The sequence below is a fragment of the Calonectris borealis genome, chromosome 8 (assembly GCF_964195595.1).
Source record: "Calonectris borealis chromosome 8, bCalBor7.hap1.2, whole genome shotgun sequence".
Lineage (NCBI taxonomy): Eukaryota > Metazoa > Chordata > Aves > Procellariiformes > Procellariidae > Calonectris > Calonectris borealis.
Window position 1 is genome coordinate 26,304,184 of NC_134319.1, and position 23,779 is coordinate 26,327,962.

Sequence of the window (23,779 nt, forward strand, 5' to 3'; positions counted from 1 at the left end):
GAGATCTGAATGAGCCACATGTGGATGTTTTACAGGGTTACATTCTGCATGTTTGTGTAATGACTGACCTCAGCAGCATACAGGGATGTGAGAGCTGCATGAGCCAGTTGAGAGAATCACAGCATTGTGTTTCAGTTGTAGAGCACCTAGACTTAGTTACTAAGCAGTGGTAATGGATTAATGATGTAGGTGATGTGATGATGGATTTACTGGTTTTAGCTAGAAATCTCAACAAAATACAAGCACACTCACTTTTACGGATACATCTTGGAGGAGGTGACCAGTCATCCTTTGTGCATGTGACTTCCCCATCTTCATGTTCAGTATGATAGTCATCGTTGCAGACATATTTAACTCTTTCACCTTCCGTGTAAACATTCTTCTGGCTCTGTGAGTAATAACCATTTTCCAGCTGTCTGACGTGACATTTTTCTAAAGAAGGAAGGTAAATACATTTAACCACAGTAATATGTACAGGAAGGACTGAGGTAAATTAATTCTTAGGAAGACAGTTACTAAAAAAGGGCCTCCTAGCACCTTTCTGTATCCTTCTATCCCAAAAAGACATTCGTATTCAAACCTGAATAAAAGCATGTTTTGTTTCACTGCCCTAACATTAACGAATCACATGAACAGGAAGGCAAGTCACTATATAAAGCACTAAGAAGTGGTCTAGTGTTCATAAGCAAGGTTGGCTAACTTCAGTGCACCTAGTGTCATGTATACCAGCTCTGGTTTGGTCTGCTACGTCTCTAAAATGTTGATGTCTGCCCTGCATGATTTTCAGCATTTGCCTCCAGGAGATTATATCATCTCTGTGCAAATGTATCAGCCTCTCAAACCAGCTCTAGAGATTTTAGGAACAGCTAAGCATGCTGGCTCTACAGCATACTGTGCCCCCAGGAGCCCAGACACAAGGAAGATGGCTGAAGGAATGCTATAGCTGTGTTACTTGAGTAACTGGTCCTTTCCTCCGGGCAAGACTCCACTGATTTCCTGCACTGAACACCAATCCACTGAGGGCAACAGGGAAAGATCAACCTTTTGTAATCCACTTCCAAGCCCTACCAGTAGGTAGGAACTTAACTGTGACTGAAGATGTCTGTTAGGAGAGGAGGCCTCAGCTTGCTGCTTTAAATCTATTTTCTATAGTTCAATCATTAAGTCATCTTGCTGATGCCATGCTCGCTTTCAGCTTATTGCAAGAGTATGCCACCTTCTCAGCTCCAAATGTTATCCAAAGGGACCAGGCAATGGATCTCAGAGAGGAACCTCTAGACAAAGTGCCCAAGCCACGGAAGGAAGAATAAATTTACATAGAGTAGAAACTCTCTGTATGTGCAGCTGTGTGTGCAGATGAAAGTAGATGCACGCACGTGACCCAGAAGCCAGAGAAGAGAAATATTTCTTATGTGTTTCTTAATCTCATGGATAGTTTCAGGCGTAAAGAATCTCCAAAATCCAAAAACATCATTTCAGCCTTACCAGCTGACAGTTTGAGCTCTGCAGATAGAATGACAGTCTGGGTGCAGTTCCAGGAGTCAACTAAAGCAGTTCTATTTTAACAAACTGTTCTTTGTTCCATCTTGTGCTCCATCAGCACAATTTCTGCTGCACAGACCTTTGATAATTATAACAGAATTGAGCATATAGTGGAAATGTACTTACTGAGGCATTTTGGCTCTGGAGACCAGCCCCTTTCAGAACAGACCATTTGAACCCAGTATGCTCCACTTGGGGTTGAATAACCATTATTGCAGTGGTAATCAGCATGCTGCCCAAACCTCATTGGAAAGTAATAGTTTTTGTAGTACTCCAGTCTGTCACTTAACTTGCCATTTTCTATAGCTGGGTAGTCACACGGTTTCTCTTGAAATAGAATTTAACAGCAACAATATCAACACATGCATGACAAAAAGCTCAGGACACTTAATTCAAATTCAGCTTCATCATCTGAGTGTTTTCTGAAACTGACAGAATCAGGACTGCACACCTTGGCAGATCGTAAGGAGTGCAGGGACAACTGCACTCTGCTTCTGGTGTTTTTGTCATTACCTATATCTATGTCGGTTCCCTCCATTTCTATTGCAACCAACAAGAAATCCGGCCAATATTCTCAGTGGATTCCAAAGGCTGATTCATGAGATCAAATGTAAGTATTTATTCTATGGTGAGATGACACTGTTTTTGTAGAATGTCTTGACTAACTTTACTATACTGACCATGATGGGAGCCCAGACCACTAGCTCAGATATAGACACTGAACTGTGGACTCTTAAAATTGAGATGACTCCTGTCACCATTTTCATTTGTAACTTTTCAGATTCTGCACCAAAAGGTCTTCCTAGCTCTTCTCATTTTTATTTTAAAACTATAGTGTTTTTCTTTTGTTCTCTCAGTTCCTCAGAAGAACTGATCCTTTTCAGGGACAAATCAAGGATAGAAGGAGGAGATTCCCAGAAGCTTTCATTCAAGTTTACCCAGGGTGTCCTATTTGGCCATGGCAGGTAGGTTCTTCTTGAAGTGCTCTGACCCAGAGCCTACACGCAGGGGCAGGGGAGATCACCCACTGGACAGACCATTCAATAATGAGTGAGGTGGTCTCAGAATGATACCTGAATTTTAGAATCCACACCTACATAGAGAAGAGATTAATCCAGATACTAACAGTGCACTTTTTTGGAATAGTTCAAATCATCCAAAGGTTCATTTACAAGACTGATTTCATCAGGGTTTCTCTCACATCCCGTTTTCTAAGTTTTTCTTTTATTTTCAGTGACCAAAGATCAGAGAGTGCTAGATTATGAAATTAATTGCTAATATATTTATTTATTTGTAAATGCTGTGCCTACTGGGCAAAACTATCATTTTAGATATGGGAAGTTTAAGACAAGAAAGAAGTCATAAACAAACAAGAATATGTTGTTTTGTTATTTGACAGGTTATAACAGGTAGAATTAAACTCTGATTGTTCATAATATACCAACATATAACTGCAAGTAAAAATCTAAAGCTGTGATAACTACAATGAAAGATACCTTCCAACCATTACCCATGTTTTCTTTTGGTTTGAATACTTTAACACTCATTATATCCTCTTATCTTGACTGGCATGCTACTCCTCAGGTGGACACAAACCTTCCTGACAGGAAGCTGACTATAGCACTTTTTAATACATCCTTTCACATATACAGTAATAGAAAATACCTGTGTTTATAAACATAATGTAAATGTAGATTATACCATTGTTTTTATAGCTGATTTTTCTAAACCGTCAAATTAAGCTTTACATCACGAAGAAACACAGTGAATAAGCAACTCTCATTTCTCATGCTTCTTAAGTTTTTCTCTTGACCTCTTTTTCACTGAGATATTTCCAACAACTCTACATATTGTGTCTTCATTCATGAGAGCTACTTACGGACACAACCTGGATCAGGCACCCAGCCATTCTTGGTGCATTCAGCTGTGTTTTTGCCAGTCAATGTTTTGAAACTATATCCAGGATTACATTGTATTGTGATTATATCACCTGCTATGTAGTTGTCTTCTTGAGGTCTGAAGTTCCCATTGGGAATTCTTGGAGGAGAGCATACAATTTCTAAATAAAAAGAGAAAAATTGGATGCTAATTTGAAGAATATGTTTATATTTATGTGTAAGTTCTTATTTTCACACCATATTGACAATAACTGCATAAAATTGTTAAAAAGATGTTTCTTAGGGCAAAGAAAAGGTTACATTTCTCTCCCACTCTTAGAAATGTACGGTTCTGTAAGAGGAGAGTGACAGCTATCACTGATGTCATGCTAATTAGAAGATTAAAACTTAATTGCAAAGAGAATGGTTGGAGCAAGAACTAGAGGTGATCAAACTGAATTTGACTGATCTTTTCCAGTAGGTCATTGCACAGCTGGAGCTCAAAATGACCTATGCTGGGCTCACTCACAGCTCTCCTGATCTGGTTTATGGACACTGTCCCAAAGGAGATCAGGTTCACTGGCAGGTCCTAAATGGAGAAATAACTATATTTAACTAAGAACTGATCATTCAAAGGCTGTGTGATTAAGATTAGGGTCTTGCACTGCACTGGAAGTATTTCAACAACTGAGAAACGACAAGAATGCTATTCTAAAAAGCTCATGATATCTTCATGCTCGGAGAAGCCAGGCAAACGTATTATTTATAAACTGGAGCCTGTCTTTTGGGTTTTTTTGTATTCTACTTCCAATTTAGAAAATATCACCAACACAGTCAGGGCTGGGAGGGGATGATTATGGTTTAGTGGGCATGGTGATGTTGAGTTCATGGTTGGACTTGATGATCTTAGAGGTCTTTTCCAACCTTAATGATTCTATGATTCTATGACTATAAGGTAACTACAGGTTCATCTTGCTGTGGAGTGAAGGTGGGCGAATCAGTTGTATGCATGTACTGCTGAATCATCTAGGTTCAGTAGTAAGTCAAGTAGGATTAAGAACCACTATCCCAATATGGCCCAAGTATCAGAGCCCAGTGTATCAAGTGTCTGGAAGAATGTTTTGTTTGGCACTTCTCAAAAGCAGTATGTTGCTAAAACGTAGGCAATGCATATTAATTAGTATCATTACTAATCTTGAAGCAGAAAAGTCAAGAACTGAGTGGGCACTAAGACTGACTACTCCTTATTTCTAAATGAGTCTTTCTGGAAGAGGTCCCAGGAAGGTGGGTGGTACATGACATCCTACAATGTTGTTCTGTTGCCAACGTTTTTTTCCAGTTTCAAGTGTTTGGCAATTTCTTTAAGACAATTCAAGGCACTAATGATTTCCCTAAAATTTACATCAAACTATTTAAACTGGGACATAACATGCATATTTCTCTTTGCGGGATTTGGAGATTTAATTAAAGTCTTTAAGTGCTCTAGTTGAATGAAACTAAAGTAAAATCTATGACCCAGAGGGCTGATGTCAAACAGGACTAGCCTCAGAAATCATGGATTTGTCATCTTAAGTGCTCAGAAGGCATTTGGGAGTTAGAAAGCAAGAGGGACTTTCAGCATTGTAAATATATTAATTTGTAGAGATTCTCAGACAATTTCTGATGAGAAGTTTGAACACCATGGATAATGTAGTTGTGCAATTACAGTTCTGATGATATTAAACAAATTGCTGTCTTCATCCTAGACTAAGGGTCACGGACAGTGGCAGGATTCATGCACACCATGTTACTTCGGTCTCTGTTTACACATCACTTCGTGTCCATGGTTCTTAGGGTTAGCAAACTTCAAATCTATGTTGTACACAATTCTTGACATAATGGCTATGTAGAAAGTACTATTGTTTTCAGCTTTACGTATAAATCTTTTTCCTGTGTTCTCCCCACTAATTCAGAATCATATAAAAAAAGAATAAAATAACAACAGCTACTAATGCTGCGTGAAGTATTTTAGCATCAATCTCATTTATGAAGTATACTGGAGCAATTGTTGCTTCGTGGACCTATTTAACTACACTCAAGTAACAAAAGACTGAATTAACTGTTTTTGCTACTGCTGTAAATGGAAAACTCTTATCCAGTTGTTTGGTCCCTTTAACACTTAATCCTTCCAGATCTTCATAGGATATTGGTCAGATGTGGATGGATTTCTTTTGTTATGAATAACTTTTGTCATTACTGATCTCTGAAATTACTTCCAAACACAACGAATGTGCAAAATGACTTTAGGCAAGGCTAACCAATGCAATAGGGGGTTGGATTCCATCCTGATTCAGTACATTGTACATCTGCTCTTTCACCGTATCTGTATCCTTTATCACAGGCAAACTGTAGTTGTTCAGATTCCTTGTAAGAGCCCTTTGGAGAATGTACATATCCGTGCAGAATTTTTGGCACATCACAGATAATCTCTGAAATTGAGAAAGACAAAATCCATATATTTTTGTTTATTTTTATTTGCTGAGAATAAATGCCTATTGGAATAAAATTCAGGGTTTTCTTTTCATTTCACAAAAACATTTGCATTTGGAAACTATTTGAAACTTATTTGAGAATTCTTCAATGACCTGATTGTGGATGCCAGGTAGAAAGTGTGGTGTAGCACAGCATCAATAGCAAACTGGTTCATGAGACAGATTTCAGGACTTTGCTTTGCATTTTAATGGATCTCAGAATCAGTATATAAGGCAGAGGACATTCTAAAATAAGCAGCTAGGCTAGCTGAAATCTAGGATTTTCCATTTTTCAGATAATTTCATTTCCTTGTAATTTCCAGCAAACCTAAAGCTCTCTCATAGCCAGTAGACAGTTAGTTAAATTATGGCATCATCAGGAAAAAAGAATTAAACTATCTGGAAAACTGACACTAGAATGCTTTACTATCTATAAAAGAACCTTAGCATCCCCAGCTCCTTGCCAAACCCAATAAAACCACTGAGATCTTGCAGTTTCCAAAACCTGCATTCATAAAGCCGAAAACATTCAAGGCTTTGTTTCCTAGGCCACAGAGCAGGACACCACAGAGTTCTCTTGGATTCCTTTGCTGGATTTACTTTGTATTTAGGATGAAATATAAGTTCAGTGAAACTGTCATTGTTTAATAAAATTCACTATATTCTGCAAATGTTACAAGCACATGTGTTTAATCCCACTTTATGCTGTTCAAATCATAATATATATATATGGGGCTTTCAAAGCAGCAAAATGCAGCACTGAAATTGTGAAAAAAACCATACATGTATCTGGCATCCTGACATATGTACTCTGCTCTTCTAAATGCATACTTCCCGGTCAGATAACATATAAATAACCTAAGAAATTTGATGGACTGAATATTTAACAGTGATTGTTACCATAAGCTTCCTGAGATTCATTCTTACACACTGACAATCCAATCCCATACAATCTCTATTTGCAAAATGGGAGGAATAATCCAATCCACCAGTACAAGCTGTGGGAGGGGCAGGGGGCAGTCGACTGGTTGAAAAGTAGTTTTGCAGAAAAAAACTTGGCAGTCCTGATGGACAAGTTGAACAGGGGCCAGCAATGTGCTTTTGCAGCAAACAAAGAAAACAGTGTCCTGGGCTCTGTTGGTAAGAGTGTTGCCAGCAGGTCAAGAGAGGTGATCCTTCCCCTCTACTCAGCACTTGTCAGACCAAATCTGGAGTGCTGTGTCCAGGTCTAGCTCCCCAATACAGGAAAGATGTGGACACACTGGAGCAGGTCCAGTGAGGGGACATGAAGATAATTAAGGAATTGGAAAAACTGACAGATAAAGAGAGGCTTAGAGAGTCTAGAGAAAAGAAGGCTTGCGGGGGGGAGGAAGGATCTTACTAATGTGTATATGTATAAATTTCAGACTGTGGTGGGGCAGCAGAAGTAAAGATGATGGAGCCAGACCCTTCTCATTGGCACTCAGTGCCAAGGTGAGAAGCAATGGGCACAAACTGAAATACAGGAAATACCACTTAAACATAAGAAAAAGACATTTTTACGTAAGAGTGGTCAAACACTGAAATGGATTACCCAGAGAGGCTGTGGAGTCTCCATCCTTGGAGATATTCAAAGGCCGACTGGACATGGTCTTGAGCAACTTGCCCTAGCTGACTGCTTTGAGGGACCTTCAGAGGTCCCTTCCAACCTGACCTATTCTGTGATTCTGTGGTTCTGTAAAAACTAAACATGAATTAACCTTCTAACTTGTCAAAACACATTAGTCTGAAGAAAGAAAAATCCATCATGATTTCTTCGTATTTTATATATCCTAAGAACATGAATGAACTAAAATCATACCTGTTTTTTAAAATTGGATCACATAGATTTAAAATTGTTTGTAATTACTTTGGTTAAATCAACACTGAAGTGATTGAATCTTATGTAGACATACCAAAGCTAGTTTTAAAGAAATTGACTGCAGCCTGGCAAAGGATACAGCTTGTAGTGAAAATGTGGAACAAACAGATGGTCCATTATGACTCTATTAGCATCCAACATTCTCTGATTTCTCTTTCTTATCCTACTTCTTCTGCATATATGCAATGGAGATTGTTTACAAAGAAACTATGCTTAATTGCTGTGGAATAAAGTGAAAGCTTTGTAGTTTCCTGTATAGTAACCAGTCCTTAGAAGTCTCTGAGAATAAAGCTTCTTAGTTACAGATAAAAAATAGTGTCCTTTTTACCTTGGCACTGAGGCACATCGCTATTCCATTTTCCATTAGAAGAGCAAATTATTTCTTCAGATCCAACAAGCCTGTATTTTGCATTACATTCAAAATTTACAACCTGGCCAAAGGAATATTCTTGGCCTAGCTCAAATCCACCAGTCATAATTATTCTTCCATTTTCTGGTGCTTGTACAGGTAAACACTTTGCCACTGGAAAACAAACCAAAACAAAACAAAAGGAAAAAACCCAGCCATTTTGAGGTCTATTCTGTAAAATAAATTGACACACAAAAAAGTTAAAATACAGAAAACTCACTGTAATTTCCTTACACATTTTAAAAATACGCACTCTTGTTATATGTTCAGATACCATTTGCAACAGATATAATACAAAATCCTAAGCAAAAAGACAGACTGACATAGGAGGAAGCTTGTAGACCGGCTCTCATCATCCTCTTCTCTGCCCTTGAAGGCTAAAGACAGAGCACCTGCTGAACTAGATGACCTCCTGTGGTCTCACCCAATCTAAACTATCCTCTGACCCTATGAATTCTATGGATGGTTAGATGGGTCTTGACTGACACATAGGGCTATTAAACTTTCTCAAAATAGGTTAATTTACTTTAGAGCTATGCCAAACTGAATTTGCTATAGACAAATATCTGGAAAAGTGCTGTGTTATAGACTGACTACAACAGTTCAGTTACTAACTAAATATCCTAATTAAGGATATCAGAACAATTATATTACTAAAGTAAACAAACACAATGTCAGCCATGAATTTAGACCTCTTGTATTTCCTAACTTTGTAACTGCATAAAAAGGAAGAATTAATATATGTCACCAGATATTTCTTATCAAGGGGAAATGACTATCAAAGCTCATTCTTAAATGTTCACATAGGTATCACTGACCACGTACAAAAGTGGCTGGTGTTTTGCCTACTGTAGCTCCCACTTCTCTCTGACAACATTCTCCATCTTATAAGCCATCTGCCTTTTCTATGAGCTCACATTCTATCATCTAGGTTCCTCACAATTAGGTCATTATACAAATACTTCCTTTCATAGACGATCATATTTCAGCCTAATGAAAATTCCTCAATCATGAAAGAAAAAACTTATGATGACTTTGAAATTGCAGTATCTTGGTGACATGTGAAAAAATGTTGGAAACCATTGCTCTATACTGTGCAGATAGAGACCTGTATGCCTAAAATTGAGGACACTCAAAATCCAGTAAACTCAATGTGAAATATCTGAGACCAAGGAAATGTCAAAACACAGACAACAAACTCTAGACAAGAGAAAGATATCTACTTTTATTTGTGATTCTTTTCTTAGAGACCCTTTCCTGACATTAGATGCTTAACCTAAACAGAAATTTCACCACTGCACACATATGTTAAAACAGACCAGTTAAAAAGATCTTTGGGAAGAAAGGAAGCTTATTTTCATAATCATACAGGTTTGAAACTGGTGAAAAGGTTTCCAAAATCAGGGAAGTATCATTTGAGCCATCCAATCTATTAAGTCTTGAGGTCTGGGTCTCTCTTGCTCTCATTCTTACTTACTGAAGTTCTTCCACAGTATGCTAATAGGGAGAAGAACTTATAACACAATCGTAATGGCTAGGATATTCACAAGGGTGGAGGAGGAAACTACCTAAAAACACACATGCTTTTACATACTTCTGAAATACCTCATCCCAGCTGTCTTTTGTAACCATGTTTTGGAGACACCTACTGTATCAGGGCCGTTAGGTGAAGCAGAGCTTTAAGGCAGTCTGGGGGTGACAAGACTCCGTTTTGTGAATGCTTTTCAATAAAAGCTTGTGTGCTTATTGGACTAAAATAGCTGAGCAGTCATTGTAAGAGTTTTGCTGCTGCATAATTTGAATTTAAACATATGTGAATTAATACTAGTAGAGAGATCACAGGCTCGTTCTAGATAGTATCAGAAGATAAAAAGACAGTTTGATAAAGAATTAAATGTCAAACTCCATTTACCTTCACAGTGAGGGATGTCATTGCTCCATCCATCTGCCTGACACTCACGGTAATTTCTTTGGCTGAGCATTCGGTATCTTACCAAACAAAAAGTAAACAATGCTAAAATACGGTCTCCTTATGTGACAGAAACAACAGTGCTGCTGTTTTTGAAGCAAAGGAAGTAGGTTTCATATGTTCTAGCACAGACTAACCGAAACATGACAAAACCAAGTAGTTTTTTGCCCTGGCTCTTCCCTATTTTGTTTCTTTTAATTGCATATGGCAAAAAATATGAAAAAAATCAGAAAGTAGGAAGTAATTGGTAAGTTGGTTTCTTCATTACAGAGATAGCAAGCTTTGGCTACATAACAAATAACCTAGGGGTAATTTACACAATCAATAGCAAGCAGAGTAAAACTCTTGTTGCCTGTGCTCCAGTATGACTGAAAGCCATGTGACAGCATCAAAATAGGACTTAATCAAACCATACGTATCTCATGCTTTGATGAACTACTATCATCTTAGGTTTGAGGGCAACATGGTCACAACGCCATGGTTTCAGCTTTGTCTGAAATGTAGTCAGAGGAAGTACAGCTAGCCTGAAATGACCGTGAAGAACCATCTGAATTTAAGGGATTAAGGAGAATACGGATTTTGGAACTATTTTTGTGGAACTTAGACTAGATTCCAGCAATACAGAGACTGCAAAAGCATGGCTAAACCACTGTACCATGTTTATAGCTGATTTGCATTTCAAAAGGAAAGAATCCAATCATAAGCGTACTTAACTAAACACAATACTATATATTTGCCTTGCTGCAGTTTTCATTGGAGGAGATGAATAGAGGAGGAAGAGAGAAGAATTTCTTCCAAACAGTCAGTGAAGACATGTTAGTGAGTCTACCAGAAATGTCTTCCTTCAAACATTTTTTACAATACATTTTACTTCATAATGCACAAAAATTATTTAAACAGGAGTGATGAGTTGTGGTTCTGAATAGGAGACTCTGTTGTATGGCCTAATGACTTCGCTAACATAACTGCACCATGACTGCCTACTGAGAGCACTGATTCCAGCATACAAAGATGCATTTCCATCTGAACTGGCTGGCTGGTGGAGTCATGAGGCAGCTTTACAGACAGACACTGTTTTTGTTTTCTACTCAGTCAGCCATGATTTCAAGTTAGCTACAGCCTTACACATTTTAGACACTTTGGATGACAGCTTCAGGTGCATGAGTTCAGTTACTCCAATAGCACCAGACATGAGAAAGAGTTATCTTTAGTATTACTGTAATTGCAGAAATGGAAATTAAACAATAACCAAGCATTAAATATTAGTAATTTGCAGCTGCATTACAGACAACAAATCTATAACTGACACTTCTTTTAACATTAACACCTTATGTTAACTCCCGTATATTGAATTAAATAAGTATTACCCATCATTACATCTGTACTCAACTCTGGCACCAAATACAAATTCACTTCCACTGGTAAGTTCAAAGGTACCAAACTCAGTATCTCCAGGATGTCCACAGGGCTTATCTGTCAAAAAAAGAAGAAAAAAGAAATTACTTACACCATACATAGGAATGTGAAAGTGTTAAGGATAGCACTTTTCTAGTAATTAGTAGCAAGTATGGGCCTTTCAAAAAATAAAAAATGCTCAGCGTTAGCTTGATTAACCCCTTCTTTTTTAATCACCACCTTCAATGAGAACATATTGGAATAAGGATCTGCTGATTTTTTAAAAAAAATTAAATAACAAATGAGCAGTTTTTATTCCTTTAAAAAGGCTGGGCTGATCTTAAGTTTTATGACAAATTTAATGGCAGAATGTAACTTCAGCTTTTCATACAACTTGTGACATAAACTGACCCAAAGCTTCCACTACAGATTCCATCCCTGATTGGAAATGAAATTTCCTCAATCTGATGGGGATTGTGCTGAGTAAAGAGGGATGATCTAAGGCCACAGGAGTCTTATGGTCCTCAGTCCTTTCTGCTCAAAGTTCCCCATAGGACTTTTCTTGTGGTCTGGCCCTAACTATTTGCCCTGGATTCCCAAAAGAATTGCAAAGATGAACGCACTATCCCTCTCATTCCTCCACTGTTGATGTTATAATATGGACTGCAAAATAAACTGCATAGCTAAAACCTATTAGGCTGCCTCAGAAGAAATCTTTCCTGGTCCCTGTTGACCTAGGCAATTTCATCTCTTGGAGCGTATCAACATCCTTGGTTTTGCCAAGGAAGAGGTGTTTAAGCAGGCCCTAAGCCTACTCCAGTGTGATTCAGAGAAAATGGACAATCTCATGATCAATTTTGCTGTCTAGTGTGGTCTATCCTGAAAAGGGAATATGCTCACTTAACCTGTGGCAGACCATCCCTTTTCTCCTTCCACCTGCACCTTGCCAGTGTCAGTATATATTCACTGGGTGGCAGTATTTACTAAAATATGTTACTAAAAAGTAACACCAAGTTTTGTACAATTTCAAAGAGCCGTGTTCACTGAATAGTTATACAAATACATATAAAAACTGAGAAGGTGACTAATAAAAAGTGTAAAAGGCACTAGTAACAACTTTATTAATTCATTTTTACTAATGATTTGTATTCATCGCTGAGAGATGGGACTTAATTTTGTATTATCAAACCAAACATTCACATTCTACTAGTAAAAATTTTGTATGTTAAATATGTAAGAAAAAAAGCTCTTGTGTCTAAACTTTCTTTGTGTTAAAAACTCATAATAAACTTCAATTTCTTCACTAATGAATTCTGTATGAGGTGCGAGATAGTTCTAAACTCTTAACACAGTATACTAGAGATAATAAATAGCAGCTCTCATCCTAATCACGAATTTTCCTTCACAGATTAAAAAAGAAGGCCGGGAAAAATAACTTCGCACTTCCAAGAAATTAAATCTTTCATAGAACTAGTTGAATAAACTGAAAAGAAGACAATACTGTCTCTTGACTCACATTCAGAAGCTAGGTTAGTGCTTTATTCTGCTTAGACTGTAAATTTCATCTGCATCAGACTTTTTCTAAAATTTTGGAAGCAAGCTCGCAATAACTTAATAACTTAACTTAATAACTTAACATAAATTGGGTTAATAAGGCTGGCCTAGAGTAAGATCTTGTTCTGTAAAGAAAAAAAATAATAATCCTTTGATCTCGAGAAAAGGAACTTAAAAAAATGTTTCCTTATGCATACATACTTTTTAGGATGATATTTTAAAGGATGCTGAAATAAGTACATTACAGGTAAAGATACAATGGCAATTTCACATTGACATCACTGGCAAGGAATGTGATCTGTCAGGTGAAATGTTTGCACATATTTTGCATAAATACTTACTTCTGCATTCTGCCCCTGGGAGGTGTTGCTTCCATGCTCCATCAGCACACTCAAACACAATTCGTCCAAGTTTTATATATCCAGGCCGACATCTGTATGTTACTTGAGTACCATGTGGATAGGGAGGTTTGTCCCATCTTTCAGTAGGCACTTCTTTAACCCTCCTAGGAGGAGGTTCTTTACAAGCTAAAAATTGTAAATAAAAATATTGGTGACTGAAGCACAAGCTACAATGCCAAAATAATTTTACAATAGAAAATGTAGCAAGAAATTCTGGAGACATTTGTGATCAAACAAGCATATGGTTTCTACTTAATCATCACAAAATAGGAAACTGCCAAGAATCCACATTTTGTAGGAGTATGAATAGACATTTAAAAGGACTTAAGAATAGTCAAGCAAGTGCCGAGAAATCATACAGGACAGTCATAATTCATGAAATAGATTTTAGTTACAAAGACTGAGACAAGACTAGTGCCCCAGTTCTAACCACAGCCATTTCTCACCCTTCCATCTGCAGGAGCTCCTCCATGCCTGTCCTTCCATTACCACAGAGAACAACTCTGTGCACTCGGTACGAGTTTCCTTTCAAACTATTTTCTTCTGCAGCCACCACCATCCTTACTGACATCAAGCTCTGTCAAATCTCCCCTCACCTTTACACTGCCTAAACTTTCTCTCCAGGCTGAGATCACCTGATATTCCAAAACTTTTTTCCTCCTGTCCATGAGGTTACTTCTTATGACAAGTTACTTATTACAAGATGTAATTAATTCTGGGGATTCACTTTGACCTTTGTTAGCTTTGAAGCATTTTGATTCAATTTGGGGGGTGGATGGTGTTACAGTCCGGTATTTCTCATTAGCTCAATATTATACTGTGCTTCCCCAAAAGCTTCTTCCTGGGCCTTCTCCAGTGTCCATGAAATGTACAGCCAAGTCCATTTGAATTACAAGAAATGAGCCTGAATTAATTTTATGAAGAAGTTCCTCAACAGTTTGAGAATGACAAAAATCAGACTGAAAGGGGAAAGAAACAAAGGTTGAGAAGCTGTTAATGAAAGACTAAATGATCTTTGTTAAGAAACACTTGTTGTTGTTTATAATAATTGACCTAATTTCAGTGACTAATTCTCTGTGCTTGGGTGACTGAAATGTACTTATTTTAAAGGTTGAAGCTTTACCCAGAGTTACAGAGTTTGGACAGTCTAGCTAATTAGATGCAATGAAGTCTGTTTTACATCTGAACATGAAAGATAAGAATTCATCAAGAATAAATAAAACAACCTCTGAGAAATGAAGCCTTGGAAAAGAAATGAAACCTCTGCATAGAAAATAAATGGGAGAAGAAATGTCCACTAGGGAAGGAAATTTCTCGGTAAGTAGATAAGTTATTCAGTAGAGAGCTGGCACAAAAGTCCCCTCGCCAGTTTAATTGCAAGGCTACAGGTTTGAGAAAGCAGCAATACTCTCACTGAAGCTTTCCTACAGATTGTCCAGGTGCTGCCTGAAAGTGGGACTACAGGAAAAATATTTAGGATCTTTCCTCATGCGAGGGATGTGGAGTTATGGCTTGCTAACCTAAACTGTGGAGGTCACAACCACAGATTAAGTAGCTGTGATTTCTAATACAAAGTGAACAGATTAAATACTCATTCTTCCACATCAAAGTATGGAAAGTGAATTTTACTTTAGTTGTACAAAGACATACCCTTGAACACACACTGTTTTTATTTCAGTCAGTGGAATACCTACTAAATTAGAGGCATAATTTTAGAACATTGTTTGGAAAAAATCAGTAAAAAACCCAAAAGAAATCAGAAAACAAGAGAAAAAAAAAAGTATAATTTTAAGTGTAGCTATGGCATTTTGAAAATATAAATAAAAGAACGTTAATTGTGAGATGTAATAAATTTATTTTGGCTGGCTTAAGTAACCAGAAGAAGTAGACAAGCTTTGATGATACTAATGAGTGCTAAAGGAAGAGTATGCTCACACGTTCACGTTTTTTCCAACTACTTTAATAAGTATGCTCCCTCCCACCAGTGATTACATCTGAGTAAAAATTATTGCTTCTGCCCACTAGAGGGTACTACCCTACTATCAAAAAAGGTACTAGGGACATACTTTTCTTAGCAAGATTAAGATATATTCACTTTTTAACAAAGTTTTTGCAAAATGCAGGAATAAGCAAAATGAAAAAGATTCTTCTAGCTAGTTCTGTCTTTCAAATGTGTTAAAAATTGTTAGTTTACCCAAAAAAAGTTCTTTCTAATGGTAAGAAAAGGAATTTTTCAAATTCTACATATTTTTTACAAGAGCTTATTAAAATTAATGCTTTCAATTTGCAAGCTGAGAAAGCACACTCCGAATTCTATGATTTAAAAAATAGGCTATTTAGTACAGGGAGAGCTTCTCTGCTCTATTCCTCCCTTACTTCCGAGTTGTCTGATATTTTTATTGTCTGTTCTGCAGAATGGGGTCTCTTACCTGCTCCTTGATGACATTTAAAAAAAAAAAAAACCAAAAACGCATGAAAGAATCTCCCGATAGTCTCTTCATCATTACTAAGACATGTTTCTTTTTGGGTTTTATTTCAACTCTCTCTGGTTCTTTACCACTCCTGCCCTGATGTCAAACTATGTGTTACCACCAAGTGTCACAGTATGTATATGTATTTCTGACTACAGCTCATTATTCTTCTTTTAAAATGCAGTTTCTTAGTAGCTTGAGAAGAATAAATCTGCTGACAGGATGTACTTCAAGAGTATATTAATTACATCATGCACTCACCATGTGTACTCACCAAAATTGGGAGGGTTTTATTTTTATATTAGAAAGCATGCACTAAATGCATACCTTCAAATCCTTTAGTGAGAGACCAGGAGAGCTGAAATTAGTCATTTAGTATTTATATGTGACTTTACCTCAGTTAGAAATAGCTCAAGCTGCTTTCTTGACATCAGTCATTATGCTGGTAGCAACCTCCATAAAGTCAAGCACAAACTACAAATTCAGGTAGAAGTATTTTTCAGCCCTTGTGCAAAAATCCAGCTCTCGAACAACTCACACAGACTTTCAATATGAAGCTTGAACTAAGAACCCTGCATGACCCGTGGTAATAGTTGTCCCGGATAAATCAAATATTGCTACATTCACATTCCTTTGCAATCTCTCTGATCTAAAGAAAGCATTGTGAAAAGGAAGTGCAAATCAGGCAAACTCTCTTTTCAAATTCCAGGACTTTTCTGGACTACTTTGCAAACAAATTAGACTTCATTAGTTGATTTGGAGCAGTATTTATTATACGTATATATAAAAAAAGATAATACAATCAATGACCTGGTTTATCAAAGTAAAATCCATCAGATGATTGTTTTGATTAATAAGGTCTTTATAATGTTTACCAAAAATTAAGAACAACCTGAACTGAGCAAAGACACACTACATCAAAAACACATAGCATCCTTTCTGCAACAGTTTATGTAAAGAAACCCAGACAGAAAGCAAAAGAATTAAATTACTAAACATATATTAAACAAAATAAATCAAACAGGGAAGCAGAAAATACCAGAGGCTCCTGAAAAGATACCCAGAATACTAGCTACCTCTTTAAACATGTATGAAAGCATACCTGTATACATTTATCTCAGTTAATGGATTAAAAACAGCCTGTCATTCAACAGTTATTTTGTAAGCATTTCAGTCAATTTAGTAATCATTCCTCTTTCCCAGGTTATCGCACAGATTATTCCAGAAAGAAAGAAATGCACATTTATTGAATATTTTCTATTTTAGAAATACCAGCTTTTTACAGGTTTAGATGTTAGAATAATTAACAAACATAATTAATAACAAACAGCAGTAGTTATCCAAATAAATAGGTGAAATAATACTAGAATGACAGGATACTAAATACTAAAGGTGCTAAATACCACCAGAAGAAATCTCAATTATTGTTGTCAGAAGTTCACTAAAATTTAAGGCTAAAATGCAAACATTTTATTTACATATTGTTTTAGTAATCATCCTCACACACACTTTAAGAAAGCGGTTTGGTTTTGTTTTTGTTTTTTTTTCCCCCCACATTAAAGCTTACCTCTTTCTGCAGTACAATACATCCAACATAAGAGCAGAGCTGTATAGCCCAGGAATGACATCCTAGAGATTCAGAAACTCAGCAAACACATTTAGTACTGCAGTCTACTTTTTTTATTACTTTGTGTTATTTCCACTCCTATTTTACTCACTAACTGCTGCAGGGACTGACCTTGCAAAGCATTTATACTCTGATTTCAGCAGTCACTTCCCCTAATCCTCTTGCAACACACAAGTGTTTCTTTTTTTTTTTTCCTCTCCAAACTTTGCTAAATGAATAAATAAATAAATGTCTGGCAATTTTGGTTGACATAGTCCTTCCCTGCGATCTGCTTGTTTTTACATCATACCTCATTTTTTTCATATTAATCCCTTCTATACTCAGATAAACTAATTTCTTTTAGTATCCAAAAGAAATTGTACAAATAAATTATTTTGTGATACCTTGTATCTTATATGCTTAGTTAAAAACTAAAAATGAACTTCTCTACTACACACATATAATTCAAGACCTATGTTGAAAACAATTGAAATAAAAAGCAGACAGAAATAAAGTGACTTACTAACCCACTGGTTCTTGTATAAGATAACCAACTACCCAGAGCAAAGGAAATGTACTTGATCAAATATTTGATTAAACAAACCTAGGCGATGTTGAAGCACTTGTTTCAGTATCACATGAGAAATTATAAGATGGAGAAGATGTGAATGAATTGTAATGTGGATAATGAACTATCCAAAGAAAAATAATAAAGATTGTGCTAAAAGAAGAACTATATGGCAAACTGGGCTAACAGAGGAACTCCTCATGGATTCATGTAAGCAACAGTCTTATTAATATTTTCATTAAATGTTTTGGCTTTATAAGAAGTGCACTCCAGTGGAAATGCGGATCATATGAAGAGAATTATTTGATACTGAGAATTAGGGAAAAACATGTAAGAATACAAAGTGCTCTCAGGAGACGGACACAAAACAGCCACACACCAGATACCCCATAGTGGTGATGTCTGACTGACACGGAGATCAGTCTTCTGTGTGCTCCCAAAAGACCACATAACATACCCTCAAAATCACTGGCTTAGTTAGCATACTGATACAAGACAAAAAAAGAGTGTGTTTAGAGAAGGGATCTCAAACCAAAGCAGTTAAAACTTTTTTCTTTTCAAAATGCAGCTGGAATTAATTTTTTTTTTTTTTTTTTTTTTTTTAAACCTGGGCTGTGTTTTCAGTTACCAATTCTAAGGAATGTTCTTAGTGAAAACTGGCATTCAGCTGTTTCACCTACAAGAAATCTTCCAGACAGCATAACATCTCTTCCTTTCCCTCCCCCTTTCTCTTGCCAAGTGACTCATATGTGGAGAATGAACTCTCATTCTGCTCCATGACCCTGTGATGATCGGTCTGCATTCATTTTGCAGTTACTGGTGCATACCTGATCAGTAGAAAGATATTTTTTGCACCTGCCTAAGTTGAATTCTAAGAAACAGCTCCTCACAGAACTTCACTGACCAAATCTTTAATTCCTTTTGTTCTGTGGTAAAGAAACATGCGCTGCTGCAGACAGCAGTGCTCTAACTGCACCAAGACAGGCCCACTTGTCTTCTCTGCACCAATCTTACTGCATTACTGTACATGCATGCATTTACATGCTTCTGTACCTGTGGGCTGCTGGGTGCAAAAGCTAGTTTCCTTGCAGTGGTGAGGAACTTAACCTTCCCTATCACAGCAGCGGTACTAACTGCTTTTCAGATGTAGCAGTGACATTGCTGCTTTCCAATTCCTTAACCCCTGCGGGAAGCTCAGAGAGTGGGAAAAACATTGAGGCAGGGTGCTAGGAAGCACTCAGATTCCAACCCAGAGACAGCGGCTCAAACCAATTAGCTGTAAAAATCCATGCTGCAGGCGTGGGTTCTATAATTTCTCCAATTTTAAGTATTGTATCTTCTGATGTCATGAAGCTCAAAGTGGTTCAGGTTTTATCAAACTGCTTTTGGGTTATTAAACCACTTGCCAAATTGTTACAGGCTTGAAACACAGTCAAAGATACTTTCAGCTACAGCTGAACCAAAGGTGGAACTGAATTGAAAATTTACGATAAATTTCCTGACTGCTCTCTATGAATACAGGCAATCTCAAAACTATTTAAACTGAAAGATAACATCAGCACACATGAGCAGATAGGTATGAACCTCCTACTAATAAATTTAAGCTGAAAATTAGGAGACTCACTCAAGTAGTGAGGCTTTGAAGTAATCTTTGTATAGGCATAATGTAGGCCTATACAAAGAAACCATCTTTGATCACAAAGCAAGAGACCAGACTCGGTCTTTTCCAATCTTGTGTTTAAGTCATTGATTAAACTTACCCTAACCAAACAGAAATAAAATCAGGAACTTAATCTTTCTTCCCTTCCTCACTTCTTCCATGGGCTGTCAGTTGATTCAAAACTAATGTCTTTAACCATGTCTGAGTTCCTTCGTCATCTCCAGCCTCTAACAACACAGAGTGCATAGGCAAACCATGGACCTCTAAGGCAGGCAGAAAAAGTAATTTCTAGAGGACCCTTACCTCCTATTAATAAGAAAGGCAGAAACATATAAGTCGTCAAGCAACCAAAGGCAGCTGGATTTTACCTATGGAAGAGCTATTGCTTTGAGAACTGGTATGACTGCACTCAAATACTGCTGTGGGCACAGCCATACAGCCAAAATATCACCACATATTCCCTGTACTAGCAAAACTGCATGTCAACATATAGGACCATAGGAAAGTTCAGATTGAAAGGGACCTCAGGAAGTTATCTTGTCCAAAACTCCTGCACAAAGTAGAGTCAGTCATAAGGTTACTCAAGTTACTCAAGACTTTATTCATTCCCTACTCAATGTGGGGGCTTAACATAAAAATTCAGAGTGTTTGTTCAAACCTTGAATAACTTTGGGAACAGTGTGTGGAAGCCTCACAGACCCGAGGAAGCCAGTGTCTTCCAGTAGGGAACTAGTGATGACTAGTAATAGGAGCTTAGTTAGTCATTGCTGGAATAGCATCTCTGACCAGTATAATTTCAGCATGTTCTAACAGCATGCTTGCTGTCACACTTGAGTTTAATGATCATTAGAGCCTGCAAAAATCTAGAACCAGTCACTGTTTTGCCCAAAGATCTTCATGAAAGGGTCCTATCCCACTATATTAATAGTGAGATTATCTTTTCATTGTCAACAGTTGTCTCTCGTGCCCCTGGCAGACAACTTCTCTAACTCACAATGACATTACACACCACATAATATCTACAATTACAACCTAATGGTGTGACAGGGAAAAACTGCACAATTCACTTAGTTTAAACCAAATGACAATCAAACTGTCTTATTGATTTATTAATAGCACATAATTAACTGGCAATCAATGAACTATACATTCAAGTTCAGTATCAGCAATACAACAGATAAGACTCTGTTAATAGACAAAATGCTAATAAACACCTAACAAATTTCTAAACAACCATTCTTCGCTAATCCCCCAAGTTCTAACCATGCACACAAAGTTATGCACCTACCCACCCACACAGTCCCCTCTCACACATACCTTCTGTAGGAGATGTGGGTGCTTAATGTGTACCCGTGCTGCGCCTTACAATCTGCTAACGCAAACACTGGGGAGAAAGCATGACACAAGGTCATACACGCACACCCAGTTGTGAGTCCCTGCGTGCTGCACCCTGCACCGTCACTGCCTGAGCTGGGTGCAGGCTGCTGGCAGAGTCGGATAGGGAGGATGCTCTGCCTGGCCCAGACAGAGGTTTTGATGCCACTGGGTGAGTATACAACAGCGTTAAACCCAAGTCCCCTGGTTTTGACTGCTTGCTCTGTTCCCACTATTCTCCCTAGTGTTACAAAGTTTCATTCGTCCCTTATACTTCTTTCCAAATTGGCATCAGCCTTGTTTCAAAACTCACTCTGTAACTCCCTGGTTACTGTTTAATCTGGCTGATGGTCGTCATCCCCTTTAACGTGATCAGCTGTGGCATATGCACTCTCAGAGAATTTTGGATGTTTGAACTCACATTCCTATCTCAAGAACAGTTGTTCTTCAGGCCATTTTACCAAGGATGGGCCATGTGAGCACTCTTGCAAACAGAAAAACAATATTAGGAATTCTTTGAATATTCCTTCAGCTTCTTCTAATGTAAACTAGATAACAGCATGTGTTCAGGCTGGGTTTTGCAGCAATGATAGGAGACATATCATGTTCAATTCTAAAAGTATTTTCTACCACACTTCTGATTACTCTTGGTTAAGTACCACCTCATTCTGCTGCCTTAGTGCTCTGTACTCAAAAGCAAAGTGAAAATTACTTGAAAAGTTGCTCTTTGCAAAAAAAGATGCTCTCCTATATAAAAGCAGCTGTCAATATCTCTAGTTTTAAATAACATCCTCCTACTCGCAGCCAAGTGGAGATTTACTGGAACTCAGAGGTTATCACCAGTTCCCACCAGCTCTCTCTCCTCTGCTGCAGTGCTGCTATTTCTCTCGTTCCTACAGTTTCTTTCCAGGTCACCACAGATGTCAGAGGACTGTGGTGCACCAGGACCATGGGTAGCCCTGAAGTGGATGCTCTTCCTTTTTGGATCTGTGCTATCATGGTTTAGCATATAAGAATACAAAGATCAGGTCATATTGTGTGCCCTGTGTCTGAAACAGCCATATAAGGATCATGCTTGCAGGACAGAGCCATGCTTACTGGGCTACGGAAAACATGACCCCTATCTACCAACATTCCAGTTTAATTAGACACATGACAAAAAAACCACCAAAACCACCTCCAATTTTTTTTAATCCTTTCATAGGAATTATCAAATTGAAATTCCTCACATTTCTCCTTCTGCCCTAGTTTTGCAGCTTTACAGTGACCTTAAAACTCTGTTCTCACATTGGGCTATTTCAGACTGTTACTGTTTCTGAATCACTATCAAGCCGTTTGTGCCAGCAGAACAGTCTGCTACTGCACAGCCATTTAAAAAATAGGCACCAAGTGGAAAGATAGGAGGACTCCAAGAACACTTTTTCCCTGAAGTTTAAACAATTCCAAACATTGCAGCATTGTACTCTGGAAGGTGTATCAGACAGTAAGATGAAGAGATATGCAAAATCAAAATGCAAAATACACAATAAAAATTAAATAGGATCATTAATGGTTTAACAGTATGTAAGAATAGGAAGATTTGTTTAGAAATAAATATTTCTTTTGGAAAATTCACATGGAGCAGTCTGGAGCTTGTGCTGCTGCTTGTACAAAATTATGGTTACCAGTTTTTTTAAAGTTTCATTATGTATTAGTAGTATTCCCCCAATGGCTGTGCTTTCTTAAAGGACAATTAAAATTATCATCAACTATTTCTGTTATTACTCCAGCACACAATCTAGCTACTTAGCAAAGAGGTGACATAAGCACTTCTTTCTGCAGAAACACTGCAGAAACTTACTGGACAACAAAATTATTATTTATGCTATTGTTGTACTCAGACCTCCCACCCCCAGACTGTACTGTAAGATTCAGAATGAAACAAAAATAGGCCTCATCCCTAACAGCCGAGAATCTAGTAAGCTGTAACAAATGTACATTTGAACTAACAAACAAAAAAAGGGATAAAACTGATGTGTTCCTGTTGACCTAACTCACTAGCAAGTTCTTTTTGAGAAAAGGATGTGAAACAGAAGAGTGGCATTGCAGTGGCAATTCCTGTGCAGCAAGGGAGAAGTAAGAAAATGATGATGTTTTCAAATTATAATGTGTGGGAACAGAAAGTATTAGGGAAAGATGCAAGACAGAAGTAATCATTCGAATAGGAAATGACACAAAAGAATAAGGCAAAGTCCAGGCAGTCCTTGGAATTGAAATGGAAATAAGTAGTTGACCTTTGATCTAACAGATATGGTATTATGGTCACAAAAATAGGGAAGGTAAAAAAGGCTGTCCTTACCCAAGCAGTAACTGACACACAGAATAATGGGTCTAAGAAGAAATGTATGTTAGATTATACGAAATAAATGTGCAAGAACTAGATATTGCGGATGCAAGGATCTAAAATTACAATCTCAAAGCACTGTGGGCCCTATAAATGTTGCACTGACCAGAAACATCCCTTTGCTTTCCATCAACCTCAAGAAGCACAAGTATTGGGTAAA

The 23,779-nt window shown here is 37.5% G+C and overlaps 1 protein-coding gene across 3 annotated transcripts in view; it reads right to left on the reverse strand.

Moving 5' to 3' along the window:
* The window catches only part of CFH (complement factor H), a 34,399-nt gene extending 16,351 nt beyond the window's left edge, over nt 1-18,048 (reverse strand). For all 3 annotated transcript variants that reach the window (XM_075156559.1, XM_075156560.1, XM_075156558.1), the window contains exons 1-9: nt 17,596-18,048; nt 13,498-13,683; nt 11,575-11,680; nt 10,151-10,227; nt 8,158-8,352; nt 5,717-5,887; nt 3,422-3,601; nt 1,669-1,869; nt 253-432 (exon numbers count right to left, since the gene is read on the reverse strand). In XM_075156559.1, coding sequence (XP_075012660.1) covers nt 253-432; nt 1,669-1,869; nt 3,422-3,601; nt 5,717-5,887; nt 8,158-8,352; nt 10,151-10,227; nt 11,575-11,680; nt 13,498-13,683; nt 17,596-17,656 — 1,357 coding nt within the window. In that variant the 5' untranslated portion in view covers nt 17,657-18,048. The remainder of the gene's footprint in view (nt 1-252; nt 433-1,668; nt 1,870-3,421; nt 3,602-5,716; nt 5,888-8,157; nt 8,353-10,150; nt 10,228-11,574; nt 11,681-13,497; nt 13,684-17,595) is intronic.
* Between the last annotated feature and the right edge of the window lie 5,731 nt (nt 18,049-23,779).